This window comes from Trifolium pratense, linkage group LG3 (genome assembly GCF_020283565.1).
Source record: "Trifolium pratense cultivar HEN17-A07 linkage group LG3, ARS_RC_1.1, whole genome shotgun sequence".
Lineage (NCBI taxonomy): Eukaryota > Viridiplantae > Streptophyta > Magnoliopsida > Fabales > Fabaceae > Trifolium > Trifolium pratense.
In genome coordinates, this window is record NC_060061.1 from 43,303,989 (window position 1) to 43,324,827 (window position 20,839).

The following is a 20,839-nucleotide window of genomic DNA, read 5'->3' on the forward strand; positions in this document are numbered from 1 at the left end:
AAAACTTTCAGCAAACTAAATTCGTTCACATATGACCAAAAGTCAATAATAATTTGATATCCACAGTTTTTATTGATATCCAACTCTGAACAAAATATATTTGCATGTGTACACCAAAATTCTACTATATGTGGTCTTTGAGATGACCACTTCTGCCCCATATTGAAAAGATATTTGCAAGGTTGAGAGAAAACTAACATTAGTCGTCATATAAGCCCCTTACTTGAGCTATTTTACAAATTTCTCCGGATTTGAATATCATTATTCGAATCTGTAATGAGTTGAAGTCGGTCAATCACCTATCACTACAAATGAAACAAATACTGCACTAAGACGGGACAAATAAAAAAGTGTTGCAAAAGACGACGAACAAAACAATGACGCTGCACTTAGGCACAAAAAATAGAAAAATAATAACAAAAATAAAATAGAAAAAACTGTCAAATACCCTCCTGAAATTTTTAAATTCGTCAAATACACCCCTGAAATTTGGAAATAGGCAAATAACCCCTGAAATTATAAAAAGTCAATCAAATTGTCCCCCTGACTGACATGGACTCTGACTGGTAGTGTCAGGGGGCAATTTGATTGACTTTTTATAATTTCAGAAGGTATTTGCCTATTTCCAAATTTCAGAGGGGTATTTGACACTTTATTCAGCAAGAATATATTTGAGTAACACTTATTTAGATAAATGACGTTAAAAAAATGATGAAGATGGATGACTTCATATTAAAAATAAAATTAAAAATGACTTAAAATGACTCATCTCGTATTGAGAAATCTTACTTTTTAGATTCATTGAAAATCTAATGTATCTCGTCAATAATATAGACTATATACATTGAATTCTCAATGAATCTAAAAAATCATAAAATTTCTTATATTAAGGATCGGATGGATGCTTCCATAGATTTAACATAAAAGATAAACATAAAATAAATATATTTTGAATATAAAAATCATAAATAGAAAATTTATCAACATAGTACTAGATTTATTAAGATTCGTTCTACTACGAAATCCAAAAATAGAAAATTTATGTTGGAAAAAAAAAAAACAAATTTTAAACGTTTAAGAAATTCAATGCTTATTTTCTATATTTGATTCTTAAGATCTGTCTTAAACCGTAATTTAACATTTTTTTTCTATTTAAACTTCTCACTAATTATCAAACTCTCCTTAAAAACCTGTTTTGTTCTTTTCTTACACTCTTTTTCTCCGCAATGTCTTTCTCTCTTCGAACCTTCTTCTTATTCTCTCTTCTCTTTCTTCTCTTCTTCTCCTCTGTTTCTTCTCACGGTGGAGGCGGCGACGATGGCGACGCCGACTCCGACGCTGCAGCCACTAACAACCTCCGTTCAAAATCATTAATCCTAGCAAAAATTTGGTGCTTAATTTTGATCTTTTTCGCCACTTTCATTGCTGGTATTTCACCTTATGCATTGAGATGGAATGAAGGGTTCTTGATTCTGGGGACACAGTTTGCTGGTGGAGTGTTTCTAGGAACTGCTTTGATGCATTTTCTTAGTGATGCAAATGAGACTTTTGGTGATTTGACTAAAAAAGAGTACCCTTTTGCTTTCATGTTAGCTTGTGCTGGTTATTTGATTACTATGCTTGCTGATTGTGTTATTTCTTCTCTTTTGGAAAAGCCTCATGGTGCTGCTGATGTTGAAGTTCAAGGTTTGTATTTGTGACTATTTGGATTTGTCTTATTTGAACTTATGTAATTAATTCATAAGCACTTGTGTGATTGACTTGTGAAAATAACTTATGACATGTTTACAAGTTGTTTTCAATTCATTTCCATAAGTTCTCAATGATACTTATCATTGAGAACTTTGATAACTTGTGAAAATAGCTTACAGTTTCTACGAAAATAGTTTGATTTCATTTTATTTTAATTATGAAATAATTATAATAAGCACTTATATATGTGTTGGATATAAATTTGGTATTTATCATTAAATATAATTGGTGGGTCCAATATTTAATATGGTATTATGATTATGATAAGTGTTTATGCTATAAGCCGCAAATTAAGTGTTTATTAAAAAAATAATATCAATGTTTTTGTATATGATATTAGTTGTTTCAATAAGTTCTGCCAAACCATCTCAAAAGTGCTTACGTCGGTAGAAAAGTTCAAATAAGTCGTTCTAAATAGGTGGTTTTTGTTTTAAGGAATAAAGTGATTTAGGGGGGTTTTAATTTAGTATTTTAGACATAAGATTTTTGTTGAATATATGCATGTCATGTTGAGTTATAAGTGTTAGAACCAAAATTAAACCTTAAACCCTTAAAGTCGATCATGTTAATCATCAAGAAAAAAAAAAGACGGATTTCGGGAAAACCCGAGTTCGATTTTTGGGTGGAACAATTTCTTAGTCAGACTTTACTTACCTCGTGACCGAACTATCTAGACTACTAGGGACCCTTTTTCCTAGGAACCAGAGGGTTATAAACAAAACAAAAAAAGAAATAATATACCGATAATTGGAAGTGTACTTAAATTCATGATGACTCGATAATATTACGGTTTGGCCTTCTTGGTCAACACTGAGAGAACCCTTTAGTTTTTTTTTTTTTAATGAGAACCCTTTAGTTATTATCTATGTTTCGTTGTGATAATGAGATGTCAACAAAGAGCGTTACAAAAGTTGTGTGACCCGGAGACCATGAGTGAATAATCACATATTCGCATCTTGATGGTTGGATGAAGATCGGACGGGGTCATATACATACTTTGTCAAATCTTCTTTGAAAACTCAAAATATGAACCATCTGATCTTCGTCCATCAACCGAGATTCATGTCCACATGAATACATGATTGAAGAGAATCCATTTCTGATATTGCAATCTAATCATTTGAATTCATATTTTGCGCATTAAAAAACTCCCGCAATCACCATATAGTCATATCGACAGTTATCCGAAGGTTGTCATGTTCATGTTCTGATTTCACCAAATTGAATTAATCATAGAAACTTGAAATATGAACAGTCAAATTTTCTTCTAATGGTTGGGATGATTGGAGTGATTGCACGAATGCTTAACTCGATCTAATCCATTTCCTTACTACTATAGCGCTGTATACCTTTCGAGTTTATTAAATCCACTTACTTATACTATAGTATAGTACACATTTTGAGTTTGTCATCATTATTACAAGACATCAATATAAAAATTATGAAACTGAATTTGAATATATCCTTCAGGTTCACCTTGTCTAATACAAACCTACTTCCTTTTTGGTGCAAATTGCAGGGGCAGACAAAGGAAGGAGCAATAATGTTACTACTCAGTCAAAATATCAGGTTACAAATTTGTAGATTTATACAAGTTAAAAAATAATTCTGAACAAAGTCATAAGTTTTATCCTTGTAATCACTGATTGAATTGTAGTTTCTTTGTTTTCTATGCTAATTAACAGGGTTCTTCTGAGACCAATGATCAGGATCATGTATGTAGTACTTCAATTGGAGATAATGTATACGTATTTATCTATGTATACATAATCGCTCTTTGTGCTCATTCAGTTTTCGAGGGTTTAGCAATTGGAGTTTCTGAGACAAAAGCAGACGCTTGGAAAGCTTTATGGACAATCTGTTTGCACAAGATATTTGCAGCCATTGCGATGGCCATTGCACTCCTCCGAATGGCTCCTAACCGATCTCTACTATCAGTTGCAACCTATGCTTTCGCCTTTGCAATCTCTAGTCCAATTGGTGTCGCCATTGGGATTGTATTAGATTCCACAACAGAAGGTCATGTGGCTGATTGGACTTTTGCTATATCTATGGGTTTAGCTTGTGGTGTGTTTATCTATGTTTCAATAAACCATCTATTTGCAAAGGGTTATGTAGCTCACAGACATTCAAAGGTTGATACACCTTATATGAAGTTTCTTGCCGTGTCGTTGGGAATAGGAGTTATAGCTGTTGTTATGATATGGGATACCTAAGATGCTTAAAAAATAAGAGGCATAATAGTATTGATTAATAATAGCTTGATTCTACAATAAATTTGCTTAGTCTTTACTCTTAAGTTGTTTATTGTGCAGTGTGTGTTTGAAGTCCTAGCTAGCACCACATTTTGTGTCCCGCCCGAGTCCCTCATTAGTCATTACATTTTGTGTTTAAAAAATAGAGACCAACGTAAGTTGCGAATGCCTATTTATGATGATTTTGTTATAGCTGTCTGAGCATGTGGATGAAATTAGCAGTTTCCTAGTTGGTTGAAGGATTTGAAACTAGAGCAATACAGACTAATACATAATGTAAGAAAGGAAATCCCTTAACAAAGCTCCTCAAACACTGTTTTTTTCCATTATAAGCCTCAAATTCAAGGACATTACATGAGTACAATCAAACTAATCACAATTTTCTTTTAAATTTTGTGGAACTAAAAGCGTTTTATTTGTTGGAGTCTGCTTTTTCTTATACACTTGATTGCTTAGTAGATGTTTATGTGGCTTAAGCATCATCACTACTTGATGTTTGATTTTCTAGTTTATTTTGATGGTTCTATTATGTTTGTTTGTATCCATCATTCTGTAACTCTTCTTTTTAATAGTGACTTGACTCGCATATTTTAAATTCGGAGAATTGAAGAATTTCGATTTCATTATTAGACTCCTGCATATCAATGTCTTTACAACTACCAACTTGTATATTTGAATACTTTTTGTAGAATTTAAAAGTTGCATCACCTCACCGCCAACCCAACTCCCCCCTTTACTAGGATATATACTCGTGGCAACCGACTGGGAAGGAGGCTCTGCCAACGGATCGTAAGCAACCTGGTCAATCTCGCTGTGAAAGAGCCATATTTGCCAAATTTACATCGCAGTGACTCTGGTTTGCTATTCTCTGTTTATCCATGTTTATTAACCCTAGGTTAGCATTAACAATGACGCAAAAGTTATTAATGACCGGTTTTGTTCAATTTGGTTTTGGTGTTAAAAATTTGGGTTGGACTCAACTCAAATTGAACACAATTAATTGGTTTGGATATTTAATTAAGGGAGAATGATGTTTTTTTTTTTTATAAAATGAAATTGAAATCTTTATTATAAAATTAAAATTGAACTTTTTTTTTTTGAAATAAAATTAAAATTGAACTTTATATTACTAGTATTATTTTACAAATCCATCAATATAGTCTGAATATTAATCATATGTTGCTTTACATTATGAATTTAATTTATATGCACCGTCGGTGTAAAGTTATTTTGCACATGCGTCCAATAATATACTGACACATCATGTATGGTAATTAAAAACACATGATGTGTCACATTCATTAAATGATGTGGCAACGCGTAATTGGATGTATGTGTAAAAAAAAATTACACCGACGGTGCACAACAATTAAACTCTTACATTATCTTAAAAATAATAAAGTTTTTTTTCAATTAAAACGAATTATATAATAAAAAAACCTTAATTTTATTTGTTGGTTTTAGAACAAAAAAAAATATTATATTAAAAAAAATATATGAGCTTTTTTTATCACCTACTTTTATATTTAAGTTTTTTTTTAAAAAAAAAATGAGTATTTTTTTTTATAAGAAAAAAAAAATGACGTATTTTACTATAGTTACTATCGAACAAAAAAGTTTCGTATCTTAAAAATTTGATTATAGCAGCTTTTTTTTTTTTGACAAAATTTCATTATAGTCACTTAACAAAAATAGAACATGAATTAATTAGTCTTTCGGTCCCTTAAAGAAAAAAAGGTCCGGATTAGTCCCTTAAAGACACATTTGTTTCTCAATTGGTCATTTCCGTCAATTTTTTTCAAAAAAACGTTAATTTTAGTTGAGTGAATTGTGGATGTCATTAAGTTTAAATCGTTCACTAAAAACCTTATTAATTTTTAAAATTTTAACCATTGGAATTTTTTGTTATATTGAAGTTAAAATTTAACAGAAATGACCAATATGGCAAACATATATGTCTTTAAGGGACCAATTCGTGCATATTTTTTCTTTAAGGGACCAATCCGGACTATTTTTTCTTTAAGGGACCATTGTAAAACCTAAAATATCTTTAAGGGACCAATAGACTAATTAAACTTAAATTTAAAGTGAACTTAATTATTTTTTTGGGTAGAGAAATTAATTCATGTATTCTAGTATGAATATTAATCATATGTTGCCTTACATTATCTTAAAAATATTTTTTTTCAATTAAACTGAATTAATAAAAAAACTTAATTATATTTGTTGGTTTTAGAACAAAAAAAAAACTATTATATTAGAAGAAAAAATAGTTTTTTTTTTATCACCTAGCCTACGTACTTTTTTATTAGAACAAAAAAACTATAAAAATTAACACGTAGTATTTTTTTCTTCTTTAAAACTAATATCAACAATAAAAAACTTTTCAACTTAAAATTAGTCAATAACAAACAATTATTACACTTACATAATTTATTTTAAAGATTATTAAAATAAAATGTATTATACAATTTACTTTATTTTACTTACTTGGTATGTCGAGTAAGTCTAACTTCGTGCTTTACCAAATAACTCCCAACCATGTAACGAAACGTCTACCACCCGGATTTACTCATATCCCAACGAGCACTCCTAAATTAAAATCATAAAAAATATTAAGAAAATTGATTATTAAATTAAATATTACAATAACAGACAAAATATAATTATGAAGTTAATAAACAAAACTTTTAAAAAATAATAATACACTACTTGCCGAGAATATATGAATTGAGTTGTTGAACTCAAATGGTAATCTATAACAATATATAAAAGGGATAAGGGAGTTTGGGCTGGATTTTTTTTGGTCCATTTTGCTCTTAACTTCCTTTATGGTTTTTTTATTATTCCATAATTACCCTTAACTTCCTCTTTTTTTTTTTATGGTTTTTTCATCTATATCTATTCTATACCCTTAACTTCCTCTCTTTCTTTTTTTATGGTTTTTTCATCTATATCTATTCTATACTTCTATAACAATATATAAAGGGGATAAGGGAGTTTGGGCTGGATTTTTTTTGGTCCATTTTGCCCTTAACTTCCTTTATGGTTTTTTAATTATTCCATAATTGCCCTTAACTTCCTCTTTTTTTTTTATGATTTTTTCATCTATATCTATTCTATACCCTTAACTTCCTCTCTTTTTTTTTTATGGTTTTTTCATCTATATCTATTCTATACTATAATATATAAAAAGAATACATGAGTTTTGGGGTAGAATTTTCATAATACCAACATTACCCTTGCTTTTTTTTAGTAGCAACAAAAATCTTTTATTAACAAACTCACCATAACATAAGGCGTATCTTTTTTTTTTGGTATATAAGTTAGACACAGGCAGGTGCGGAACGCGCCTGCCTGGCTCGCTAGTAACTAATAATAGAGAAATGAGAAAAAAAAATTAATATGAAAATGAGAAAGAATTTAACAGGTTCAAAGATGTTGGAGTGAATTTAGAGAGAATTTAAAGAGAAATGAATGAAGGTGTATATATGTAATGAAGAGAATGAGTGAGTGTTCAATTTATACAGGGGGAGAAAAAAATTAGCTGTTGAATGCTGTTAAGATACTGGCGGAAATACGAATTTAGTGGCGGAAATATTATGTCTGTAAAGATTTGACCGTTGAATATTCTCACCATTTATTGGCGGAATATTCCGCCACAAAGTGACCGTTTGATTTCGAATTAGTGGCGGAATATTCTGCCACAATATTTGTCGCGAGATTTCGTCCATAAATTTAGTGGCGAAATATTCTGCCTCTAAGTTTTATTTTCTTTTTTTAAAATCTTGATAAATGTACCGGCGGAATTTATGTTTTACTGGTGGAATTTTCTGCCACTAACTTATTGAGGGAAATATTCCGCCACTAACTGATTTTAAATTCTATTTGTAAAACTGGTTTTCTTGTAGTGAGAGCTCGATGCTACACGAGATTTGAGAGGATCAATAGCCTTGAAAAGTTGTGGTACAAGGAGCTACAAGGACATGTTTTGTAGACTTAATTCAATATGCTGAATTTTTAAATATTATTATTAAATTAATTTTAAATATTAATTTTAAATATTTTTAAATTCAATATTCTTTTAAATATTATTATTAATTTTTATATGCTGAGTTTTTTTTTTTAAATTATTTTCATTTCAGTTGATATACTTTATGAAAAAAATAACAACAGAATATATTCACAATATAGTATAATGGTTAATTATAGAAAGGTACGTTGTTTCAAAAACAAATTATAGTAAGGTCCATACCTATGAATTGATAAAAAAAAAAAAATATATGTTTTAGCCTTCATATTTGAAAATAGATAATAAGGTAACGTTAAAACATACTATATACATGTCATTTTAAAATAAACAACGTTAAAATATGTATTTACTTATTTTATTTTAAATTCTAATGATAATAAATTATATAGGGTAAATGTGAATTTTAGTTAAAATAATAAGGGTAAAAGAAGAAGAAAAAATGAAAAGATAGAAGCTATAAACTCAAAGCTACTTGAAATAGCATCTGGAAAGAAAAAAAAAACTATAAGTCAGTAAAATAAGATAAAAGCTCTTTCTGAAAAGAATGTTACCAATCAGATCTTTTAGCTTATAAGTCATAAGACAAAAGTTAAAAGCTAGCTTTTTTGCTCGCCAAACAGACCCTTGAGGGAAATTTAGGAAAGCTGGGCGTGGGTCTTCTAGTATGAGGGATAGAGCTTTATTATGATTTGCAAACAATAAACTGATATAATCTCCTAATCAATTAAAATAATTGCAGTTGAATGATATTTGTTGACTTGCTAATGTAATTGAAGGAAATTGAGTAAGACATGAACAAAAATGAGGCTGAGGCTATAAATACGTTCATTAGTGAGACTGAGAGAGGGCATTCATTTGTTGTGTAATTGAAGGAATTAAAGGAAATAGCTAAAATTAGTATCTTCTTTATGGTCGATTTTGAGTCATATGATAAAGTCAATCACGTGATACTAACGGTAGTATATTGGATTGAAATTTTATGAGACAATTTTGGCAAAAAAAATCTTGATGATTTTATTTTTATGAGATTTGTTAGACTATATTGATTTTGTGAGATTTACAAGACTTTTTTACAATCAAGATTTTTAAAATATGATTTGAAGACTTTTTACAATCAAGATTTCATAATACTTTATATATTAGGAAATTTATATATTAGGAAATTTTTGTATATTTGGAAAATTTTAAAAGAATCCAAATATTTAGGTGGATTCTATGGTGAGGGAGCAATTAAGTCTCTCACCGGTGTACTACGTCATTTCACCATTGGATTAAATAATCCATTTTTTCATTACCACACTGGATCTTATAGTTTTTTTTATAAAAGTAAATAAATAATCAAATAAAATCTTATATATCCTCATTCTCTCCACCCAAATTCTTTCTGTTTAATGTGTCTTTAATAATTAGGGTTCTTTTATCTATACAAAATTGAATTCCTTGCATTATTAACATAGTTTATTTGAAAAAAAATGGTAGACCAAAATTCCCCCAAAACTAAAGTAACGCTTTCCATAAATTTGGATTGGAAATATTAAAAAATAAACACAACTGCACAAAAGAATTGGATCTTTCGACAATGAAGATTGAACATTTATTTATGATGAATTATTAGACTTTAGACTTGGTGTTGATGGTTGTATATTGAAAAGGACATGAGAGAAGGTTCAACAAAACGAGTTTTTATGTGAGAAAAAAAAAATCGATTTTGAATTTTCTCTGTGTCTGTCTATCAACGTTCAAGCAAATATTAGATAAACAATTTTGTTGAGAAATTCCTCAAAACCCAGATTCTGTTTTCAATTTTAAAGAAAACTAAATATATCCATACAAGTCCAAACAAAAAAAACGTCCTTACGTAGATCAAATTGAAATAGAAATTGAATAACCAAACCATAATGTTTATATTCACTTGTAATCAATGTGTGGAAGAAACATTAATGGGAAATACCCATTTTCAATTGCAAAGGCTGTCAAATCTGATGGAGAAGAAAGAGTGTGGATGCAAGATTCAGTGCGGCAGTGACTAATATAATCATGCGGGCTTTTTTAATCTAACGGTCAATATTGATGGTACACCGGTGAGGGACTTAATTGAGCCCTCACCTTAGAATCCACCAAATATTTAAACAAAAAAACCCTTGCTGATGATTGTCGGGGTGTATCTTTCCCCCGTTTAATCAGCCTATAATTTTCTTTTAGTTGGGCTTATGCCCCTTTTATTACCAAAAAAAAGAAATAAAACTCTATCACGTGATCACTATATAATGAGTATTGGTCATGCATCATATCACACAAAATACAACATAAGGTGAAATCACACACAATGGCTTTTTCCATTAATCGATCCTTTATTTGCTTGTTTTTGTGTATGGCTTTGATTCTCTCTTCAGGTAACACAAAAATTGTTATTGAGTTTCACTTTCAATATAAAATTTACCATCTCAAATACTCTATATGAATTTTCATTTTCTTCTTGTTTACATCAATTTTTTCTGACAGTGCACAATAATTAAATGATTGCAGGATTGACAATTGGAGCAGACGAAAGCGCACGATGCCGAATTGTATGCATACAAACCCCAGATTGCAATAGCTATTGTCTTAACAATGAATTCCCAAAAGGTGGCAGGTCTGCTGGCAAGTGTCCGGATCTAGAATTCCAATATCAATGTTGTTGTTATTATTAAGGATAGAGTTTTGAGTTTGTGATGTACCAAAAATAAGAGTTTTGAGCTTGTGAGAATATTATGTAAACCGAAAAATCGTATAATAAAAATTTTAGAATAAAAACAACACATTGGATCGATGCATTGATTATTTTGCATGTTAAAATATATTATCGAATATTTGAATGAATGCATAAAATAGAAATGATATATAAACACAATTTTTAGATAAAAACTAGATAAATATACACCTTTTTATTTTTTAAATAATATAATGTACTTTATATATTTGTGTGCGCACTTATTTCCTGTTGTATTAATACGATGTCAAATACGTGTTAACTAAATTTGTGTTTAAATAACACTGCTCAAAATAATAACGTCACGATCTTTCTTGATTTTTTCTTATGACTTTAAAAATATCTCTAGGTATTCAAAAGTATACTGATTTTGATAATTCTTTTGTGGAATTGATTTTGAGCGACTTTTTTTGTTGAAAATATAAATACCTTGGTCATCTAACAATCCCACTCCAACCCTCAAGACTTTTCTTTACTTCCAAAGACTTTTTTCAGCCGGCAAAATTACTGTTCACGATCTATTTTTTACAACCTCCTGGTCTTTTCAATTGTCTTCTTGAATGACTATCATATACAATTTCACTTTGAAATCATTGATCACATACATCTATACGCCCAAAAAAAAACATATATGATTGCAGAATGATCCTTCGTATACGCCAAATACATATTCTGCAACATGATCCTTATTTCAATAATTATATATATAATATGCAACTTTGAAAAATTTCTGCAACTTGTTACAACAAAAAACATGATTCTGCAACCATTCATAGTTTTTTTTTTTTTTTTACGTTTTTAAAAAAATAAAATTTGATTCATTGGTTTAATTTGATATTGATTGATTGATGCATGATTGATATTTTTAAGGAATGATTCATTTTTATCGATTGATTCATTATTATTTTTAGAAGAAATTTGTATTGAATTTATTGAGGCATTTAAATCTTAAAAGTCGGTAAAGTCTTTGAAATCTCAAAAGTCTGTGATATCAAATCTCACATATTCTTGTGTTAAGAATCTTGATTGTAAAAAGTATTTTTAAAAAGTCATTTAAAATCTTACAAAATAAATACAATCTCACAAAGTCTTTTAAAATTTTCAAGATTTTATTTGTCAAAATAGTCTTGTGAAATCTCAATCCAATACACCCCGTTACTTTTTGAACCATCCCTTCTACTGTTATATATTATTTAAAAATTTATTAAATGTTTTAAAATGTGCTATTTATTTTGTCAAAGTATTCACAATTTTTTTTAGAAAAGGTACTTTAATTTTTATTTAAAAAAATATAATTTTAGTGTATAAAAATTCATGTTTAATCTTTTTTTTTTGTGAATTAAAATTCATGTTTAATCTATCTTTTGTTAAAAAATTATAAATTTTCTCTTCAAAGAACTAATTAAAAAATGTGAAGTTTACACATGATCAGTTGACTTAAAAATAGGACAAATGTTGTGATAAAAAACATTCGAAAGACCAAAATTTGCTGAAATTTTTTAAAGAGATTAAAATTGAAATATAATATATTTATAAGGTTTGAAAAAAAAATTACCCTTAAGAGTAATCATAATAATAACAAACATGAATTTCAAATATTTATAGTTTAAACATCAAATATGATAATACAATTCAAAATTCACAATTGTTTAATAAAAGTCTTATACTAAAGGAACATGAAAATGGTCACTTGACTATTTTTGAGATATTCATATTATATACACCCTCAATATGATATGCATTTTTTTTAGTAATATTTTTGGATAATCGATTTATATTTGTAGCAGTCCACCCCAATTTTTCGACTAGTTCCGCCACTATATGTAAACTAACTTCACCCTGACAGGACACAACAATTAACCTCTTTCTTTATTTACAATTTGAAGATTTAAAACATACTTTTAATTTAACAAAAAAAAAAATTGCTCATATTAATATGTTTTGTTGTTATTTTTATGCGTATAGATTGTTCTGTTTTGTTGTTATTTATAATAATCTGTCTTGTTCCTATTTTTAATTATATCATATTTTTATTGTATTTATCTTATCTTATATATATATATATATATATATATATATATATATATAGGGGTTTTCTAACTTAGACCCTAGTTAGGTCTAAGTTAGCAAGGTGCACCTTTTGAGTTGGACAAAAATACCCATTTTTTTTTTTTTGAAACAATAGAGCAACTGGGGCATGTATGTAATTTGCATCATAAAAATACCCTCTTTTTTTTTTTTTTGAAACAATAGAACAACTATTACATTTTTTAAATTTCTTCCAAATTTCGACCTCATTTTACGTGCGAATCGAACGCCGATTTCAAAAACTAATACCGGAAACCTTTGTAAAATTGAAAAACGATCAAAATCCATATAAGGAACGTCGAGGTTCGTTGAGTATTGAGGGAGATCGAACCGGGTCAAAAACCGGGTCGCACGACCCGTTTCTGCATAAAACGGGTGGGAGGGACGATGAACAGTGCGCGTTGCCCACGCCCACTCTCACCGGCGGCGCGTGGGGGCGCGTGCGGCCTCAGGGAGGCTCTATTTTTTTTTTTTTTTCATAATAAAATATTAGATAATATTCTGGAAATTTTGGTATATTGTATGAAATTTTTGGAGACCCGAAACTATTTTTAGTTAATTAAATGAGTAAAAAGGTAATTAAAAATATTATAATTCCATAAACAATTTCCAAAATTTTATGTAAAGTACTATGAATTATTTAGAACCCTCTTGTGTACCTCACTCTCCCTGGTTCAAGTCATGAAATTATTTTCACAAATTCCGCTGATTATTTAAAACCATTTAACAAATAATAATAATAATTTCATAGATTTGTACTCTGAAACCAATTGTTTTTTTATTTGTTTCTAATAAAATATTAGATAATATTCTGGAAATTTTGGTATATTGTATGAAATTTTTGGAGACCCGAAACTATTTTTAGTTAATTAAATGAGTAAAAAGGTAATTAAAAATATTATAATTCCATAAACAATTTCCAAAATTTTATGTAAAGTACTATGAATTATTTAGAACCCTCTTGTGTACCTCACTCTCCCTAGTTCAAGTCATGAAATTATTTTCACAAATTCCGCTGATTATTTAAAACCATTTAACAAATAATAATAATAATTTCATAGATTTGTACTCTGAAACCAATTGTTTTTTTATTTGTTTCTAATAAAATATTAGATAATATTCTGGAACTTTTGGTATATTTTATGAAATTTTTTTAGACCTGAAACTATTTTTCGTTAATTAAATGAGATAAAACGGTAATTAAAAATTATTGTTTGCTTCTGAAACCATTTAGCTGGAAGAATGGTTTCAGAGAGTTATACTGTGAAACCATTCTAGCAGTAAAATGGTTTCAGAAGCAAACAATTAAAAATCAACTCCCCTGAAACCATTCTATCAGTGAAATGGTTTCAAAGTACAACGCTCTGAAACCATTGTACCAGCTAAATGGTTTCAGAATGGTTTCAGAAGCAAACAATTAAGAAATTACTCACTGAAACCATTCTACCAGTAAAATGGTTTCAGAGAGTTATACTGTGAAACCATTCTACCAGCTAAATGGTTTCACAGTATTATATAAAGATAATTAAAGGTAGTGAAAAATTGAGTTTTTTTTTTGTGTCCAAATCAAACGAACCAAGTCTCTATTTGTAGACAAAAAAAAATTATGAATTTTGGTATAAAAATAAAGAAATAAAAAATTAATTTACAACGAAATAATTGAGTTTAAAGTATTAAATGAAAAAAAAAACACGCCAACCACCCAGCAGTTGACACGTGTCCTGCTTTTTTAAAATGAAATTTTCTCTCTCCAGGCGCAGGTCTAGTGTGGTGCACGCGCTGGCTTATCATGGAGATGGATGATCTGGACTGTCTGATTGATCCGACAGCCATGATGAGATCATCTCTTGGCCGTCTGATGGAAATCAACGGTCTGTAACGGTGGTCCTGCAGTAGGCGCGCGACACTGGATCAGCGCCAATATGTTTTTTTTTTTTTTTTTTAAAAAAAAAGAAAGGGTATTTTTGTCCAACTCAAAAGGTGCACCTTGCTAATTTAGACCCAACTGGGTCTAAATTAGCAGCCCCCATATATATATATATATATTAGTGAAATTACAATGAATGATACAAAAGTTACAACATAGTTAAAACTAATAAGGATACATTAGTAAATTTGGTGGTAATCAAATTTAATTTATTAGAAGTAGATTAGAAATTTAATATCAAATCATTCTAAAGGAATGCGTAAAGAATGAATTGTTCAAAGCAACACCATGTATGTATGTTCCAATCTTGATCACTTGTAGCTACTATGTAACACAGCGTTTTCGTTCTCTTTTTTTTTTTTTTTTGATGCAAACAAACTTAATGCACTTCATTCATCACAATAGTTGCAATACAAGATGGACAATATTCAAAAACATGATGACTAACATAAGACCGAGCCACCTAGGCTAACTCATGGGCCACTCAATTCGCTTGTCGTCGGGCAAAACTAACCTTACAGTTATGAAACAAAGTTAATAATGTTTTACACTTATCAATCAAACTACCGTATTCAGTGAGATTCACTATATTCCCTGCTAGATTCCGAACTACTTGCGAGCAGTCCATCTCTATATTATCATGGTCGTAATTTGCATTTGCTGCAGCCATTTGAGAGAAACTAAGAGGCCTTGTGCTTCTGCTTCATAAACTGCTGGTTGGCCGACAAAGTCAGCTGTCATTGCCTTGACGAATCTGCCACGATCATCGCGTATACATGCTCCTATGTTGTACCTGTTTTCAGCTGCATAACATGATGCATCAACATTACATTTCATGTTTCCTTGTTGCGGTTTGATCCAACTTGGCTGCATACCAGTGTGTGTTTTGGTTGATATGGCATGGCTTTCTTTGCACCCGAGCCCACTCATCTAAAGCATTTATGGCTCTTCTATTTACCTCGAAAGCTAATGGCAACAAATCATTCAAACATTTTTTATTGCGTCTCCACCAAATCGACCATAACAACATGACAATTTGATTCATTTTATCGGTATCCAGCTTCTGCAGTAATGTATAGAACAGCTCCACATAGCCTTGAGCATTAGTAACATACTGCTCCATTGTTTGCCATATTCCTGCCTCTATACAGCGTTCTCTTTCTTATCCTTATCCACCCCTTGGATTAAGTTATCAAATATTTCCATTTTATGGCACCTTTCAAACTGTTTCTTTAATCCCTTGTTGCGAGTAATCCATTGTAACCAATGTCAGTTACTTGTGTTACAAGTAACAAAGTTAGTGATTTTAAGTGATGAGCTGTATGTGTTTGTTAGTCTGTTAGAAAAGTTTGTTAGTTGAGATATTTTAGAGAAGTTTGTTGCGAAGTTTGTGATACAAAGTATTTACTATAAAAGCCTTGTATTAGTGATCATTGTGAATTAATGGGAATGAGCTTTCTTCCCTAATCTCCCTTCAATTTACTTTCTTTTCATTTTCACCAAAATATCGAGTGTTCATATTGTGAGAGTGTGTGCGTGTTTTTGAGCTCAACCCGCGCCAATCCAGTGTTGCATAGCAAATTGGCTCAAAGCTTGCTCATTTTCTGTCAAGCTCAAATTGCGCTCATCCATTAGTTTTGTATTTGTGAAGGGTTTTGAACCCAACATTTGGTATCCAGAGCTCCCGTTGAGATATTGAAGTGTAGTGAAGATGACATCTCACCCAAATGGCCATTTCCCCGCGAATCTTCCAATCTTGAATGGAAAGAATTATGACAATTGGTGTAAGCAAATGAAAGTTATGTTTTGCTATCAAGATTTGTGGAGTCTTGTTACAGAAGGAATAACACCAATTGGTGCTCGTGCCACTGATGAAGAGAAGACATCACACAAAGAGTTGAAGAAAAAGATTTCAAAGTCTTATTCATCCTTTCATTAATGTGTTGATGCAGACAAGTTTGAAAAAGTGGGAGATTGTGAATCCTCCAAAAAAGCATGGGATATTCTAGCAAGTCATTTGGTGGTGCAGAGAAAGTGAAAGAGGTAATAAGGCTTCAAACTCATAAGCGACAGTATAAATTACTTCAAATGGAAGAAATTGGGAGTGTGGCTGATTTCTTCAAAAGAGTTACAAGATTGGTGAATCAAATTAAAGTGTATGGTGACCCTACAAGAAAATTGGACATTTGCGACCGTTAAAATTGAACTTTGCAACGTTTAAAATCGTCGCAATTGGTCATTTGCGATGGTTCAAATTTGAATGTTTAAACTTTAAACATTCAAAAACTATAAAACATTATAGTAGAGACGTAGCTAATTGATCTAACCTATTGATCAAAAAAGGTGATGGCCAATCCGTTGAGCAATTCGTCCACCGGAGGGGGGTTGTACCTGCAGGTGCTCTGATGCTTAAGTCAGCAATGAGTACAAGAGATACTAGAGAGAAGAGAGAGAGAGTAAAGAATAGAATATCTGGCTCTCCTGTATAGGAGAGCTTATATAGTTGCCCCCGACGCTGGGCCAAAGGTTGGTCTAATGGGCTGGATAGGGATGGCAATGGGTAGGGTACTATAGTACCCATCCCCATACCCGCGTGGGTAACAACTTTTGCCCCCGTCCCCATACCCTATGGGTACCTAGGTACCCATACCCGTACCCGTTATCCGCATTTTTACTAAAATTAAATTTATCAATTATAAAATATCATATAATTTTAATAGAATTAAAAAAATTTCAAAGATTTTAATATTGACTAATTAAAATTATAAACAAAATTATTACTAACTTTATGTTAAAGTTCATATTTATGTTAAATATTCACATTATTTTTATATTATGTTATAAATAAATATTTTTATTAAAAATATGTAATAGTTTAGTAGAGTTGTATTGTTTTAAATTGATTTACATATATTATAATATAATAATATAAATAAAATAATAAATATATATTATGCGGGTATGGGGCGGGTTGGGTACTAAGGTACCCGCACCCGCACCCATACCCGTTCATTTTTGCGGGTAATTACCCATACCCGTGCCCGTACCCAAAATGCGGGTTTTTACCCTACCCGTTGTGGGTAATTTTTGCGGGTACCCTCTGGGTATGAGTCAAATTGCCATCCCTAGGGCTGGAATGAACCGGCCCAATAGACTCAACTGCCAAGATAGTCCCTGTATCATAGGGGAGGCGATTATTTGCCTCTATCTTGGTTGAAGCCGTTCCACTATAAGTGGGTAATGGATAAGCTCCATGACTCAAGTGGCGGTTGGATAACTGAGCGTGCGCTTATCGCGCTATGAAGTCGTTACGTCGTGGAGGACACGTCATGGGCTGACGTGTCGGGGAGGCCTCCCCTGTTTGGGTTGTGCCCCAAATTCCGGGCAGGAGGAGAATTGGGTCAGCTCTTGGCCCAGTCCAGAACATGAGCCCCCAAGTCGTTGCTCCTAGGCATAGGAGTGATGACTTAAGGTTCAGGCCCATATGTCGAGGAGAGATTCTCCCCATCTTTTCTAGGAGAAATTCGTAACTTGCTCATAACGATTCATGCACGGTTGCGCGGGGAGTATTTATGTTTTGCTCGTAAATTCCCTCGTGGCATTACGAGGAGAATTTCCAAAGGGGGAACCTTTTTCCTGCTCGTAGCAAGTGCCATGTTATAACGGGTAGGAATTCACGAGGAAGGATTCTGCTCTTGTAAGTTATTTGCTTTTGAGTTCCTCGCCGAATTGTCGCGGAGGAACGTCGTTAATTCTATCTTGCCAATGTTGCGTGTTTGCGCGGGCACGTGCTTGTGAAGAATTGTCTCACTTGATTTTCTTGTAACGTCGGGGAGACAATTGCGCTAAGGATAACGACGAGGCCTTTGCAGACGCGTGGTCTGCTCGATGGGACTTGAAAAGACAGGCTTTTCGTCTGCTGCTGCCACGCGTTATAGTTATTAAAAAGCGTAATGATGACTTGGGAAAACGTGTTCATCGCTTTGCTTTATGAGGAGGCCTTTGGGTCGTTGGATCAAAGCGTCCTTTGGTTTCCTGCGAGATTCAATCAGGGCTACTTGATGGCTTTTAATCAGAACCGTTGGATTTCGATCAACGGTGGAGATTGGAGGGGGCGCGTTTCTTCGTGATGCAGGTGCAGGACTTAAAAGGCCTATAAGTAGGAAGGGAATGAACCATTTTCAAAATTTTACTCTTTGCGTCCTTTGCTTCTCCACTTCGTTGGTGCATATCTTCTTCAAGTTCCTTCAAGTTTTCAAGCTTTTTTATTCAATAGAGCGCAAATCTCTTCTCTTCCTAAAGGCTTTCTCATCTTCAAACTACAGAGGTAATGTAGCGTTTCGTTCCATTTTCTCTGCTCTTGGTTGTGCTTCGTTGCTTTACGCCTTTAGATCTGCTTAAGTTTCTGTTTTTGGGTTTTAGGTTTTTAGTGACCCATCTTCCACTGCGTGTTGGTGGTTTTAATCCTTGAGTTTAGTGAGATTTGGTGTTTGATAGTGGCAAAATCACTATCAAATGCCGATTTTATGCCGTGATTTTGGCTTTTCTCCCTTTCTGTGTTTGCATTATGGTAGCGTTTTTCTTGAAATGATGAAGAACACGATGAGTGTTCGTAGGATTTATGGGAAAATGATGAAGATGATGAACAACAACCTTGAATTTCTGGGAATTCTGCGCTTCGTGTCGGGGAGAGAAACGATGTTTCCTCTCCCCGTTACAACTAATGTTTTGTCGGGGAGGACTGAATCGTTATTTCTCCCCGTTTGTTTCTCCCTGTTTTCGCGTTCGCGAACCTCATGTTTTTTTGTGTAATATGTATGTCGGGGGTCTTCTCCCCTCTTTCGCCTTCGCGAACCTTGGAATGATTAGAAGATTTATGTCGGGGACCTTCTCCCCGTTATTTCCTTGAGAAATTCGGTAGATAATTGAGTTTGTAGAAACTCTGTGTCGGTGACCTTTTCCCGATTTCACCGTTGAAAAGTGTCTCCAGTTTATTTTGATCTTTTTAGCTAATTACAATTTATAATTTGTCCAACTTTACAATTCGACAAATTAATTTGTACAGCTTTATAAAATATGATATGATGAAATTAAACATTTTATTAATGAATCATTAGACAAATTAAATAATATAAAAAATGCACATTAATTAACTATGCTCTATGCATATAAATTAAATATTTAAAAATACTTGAGTTTTTTTAATAATACAAAACCTTTAAAAAAAAACAATAATACAAAACATATTGATAGTTAAATACTCACTAAAAATACATATAAAATTTTTAGTAATCTAAATTCTTCCACATATGACCAAAGGTCAATAATAATTTAATATCTACCGTCTTTAATGATATTCAACTCCGAAAAAAAGATATTTGCAAGTATACACAAAAATTTGACTATACGTGGTCTTTTGAGAATATCAATTCTTCAACATGTTGAAAAGATATTTGAAAGTTTGAGAGAAAACTGGCCTTAGTAATAGTAGCCATATAGCCCTCTAACTCAAGCTATATTACAGGATTTGAATATCATTGTTTGAATTTGTAATGAATCAGTCTATCACTCCAAATGAAACAAATACCGCACTAAGACGGACAAATAAAAAAGCGTTGCACAAGACAACGAATAAAACAATGTCAGACTATGAAGCTCATATACTCCAAAAATGACGAAGTATGTGTCCGAATGTCCGATACATATCCGATACCAATACTCGTCCGACACCTCCCGATACTTGTATCGAAAAAGTATCGGATAATTAATATTATTTTTAAAAATATAAAAATCATAAATAGAATATGGTTATCAACATAGTACTAGATTTATTAAGATTCCTTCTACTACGAAATCCAAAAATAGAAAATTTATGTTGGAAAAAAAAACAAATTTTAAACGTTTAAGAAATTCAATGCACAATATTTTCTATATTTGATTCTTAAGATCTGTCTTAAACCGTAATTTAACATTTTTTTTCTATTTAAACTTCTCATTAATTATCTAACTCTCCTTAAAAACCTGTTTTGTTCTTT

The 20,839-nt window shown here is 31.5% G+C and overlaps 1 protein-coding gene across 1 annotated transcript; it reads left to right on the forward strand.

Annotated features, from left to right (window-relative positions):
- Nucleotides 1-1,211: 1,211 nt before the first annotated feature.
- Nucleotides 1,212-4,044, forward strand: LOC123912925 (zinc transporter 11-like). Its single transcript, XM_045963521.1, has 3 exons — nt 1,212-1,686; nt 3,272-3,321; nt 3,438-4,044. The coding sequence occupies exons 1-3, from the start codon at nt 1,227-1,229 to the stop codon at nt 3,966-3,968; spliced, it is 1,041 nt and encodes a 346-aa protein (XP_045819477.1). The 5' UTR covers nt 1,212-1,226; the 3' UTR covers nt 3,969-4,044.
- Nucleotides 4,045-20,839: the final 16,795 nt, after the last annotated feature.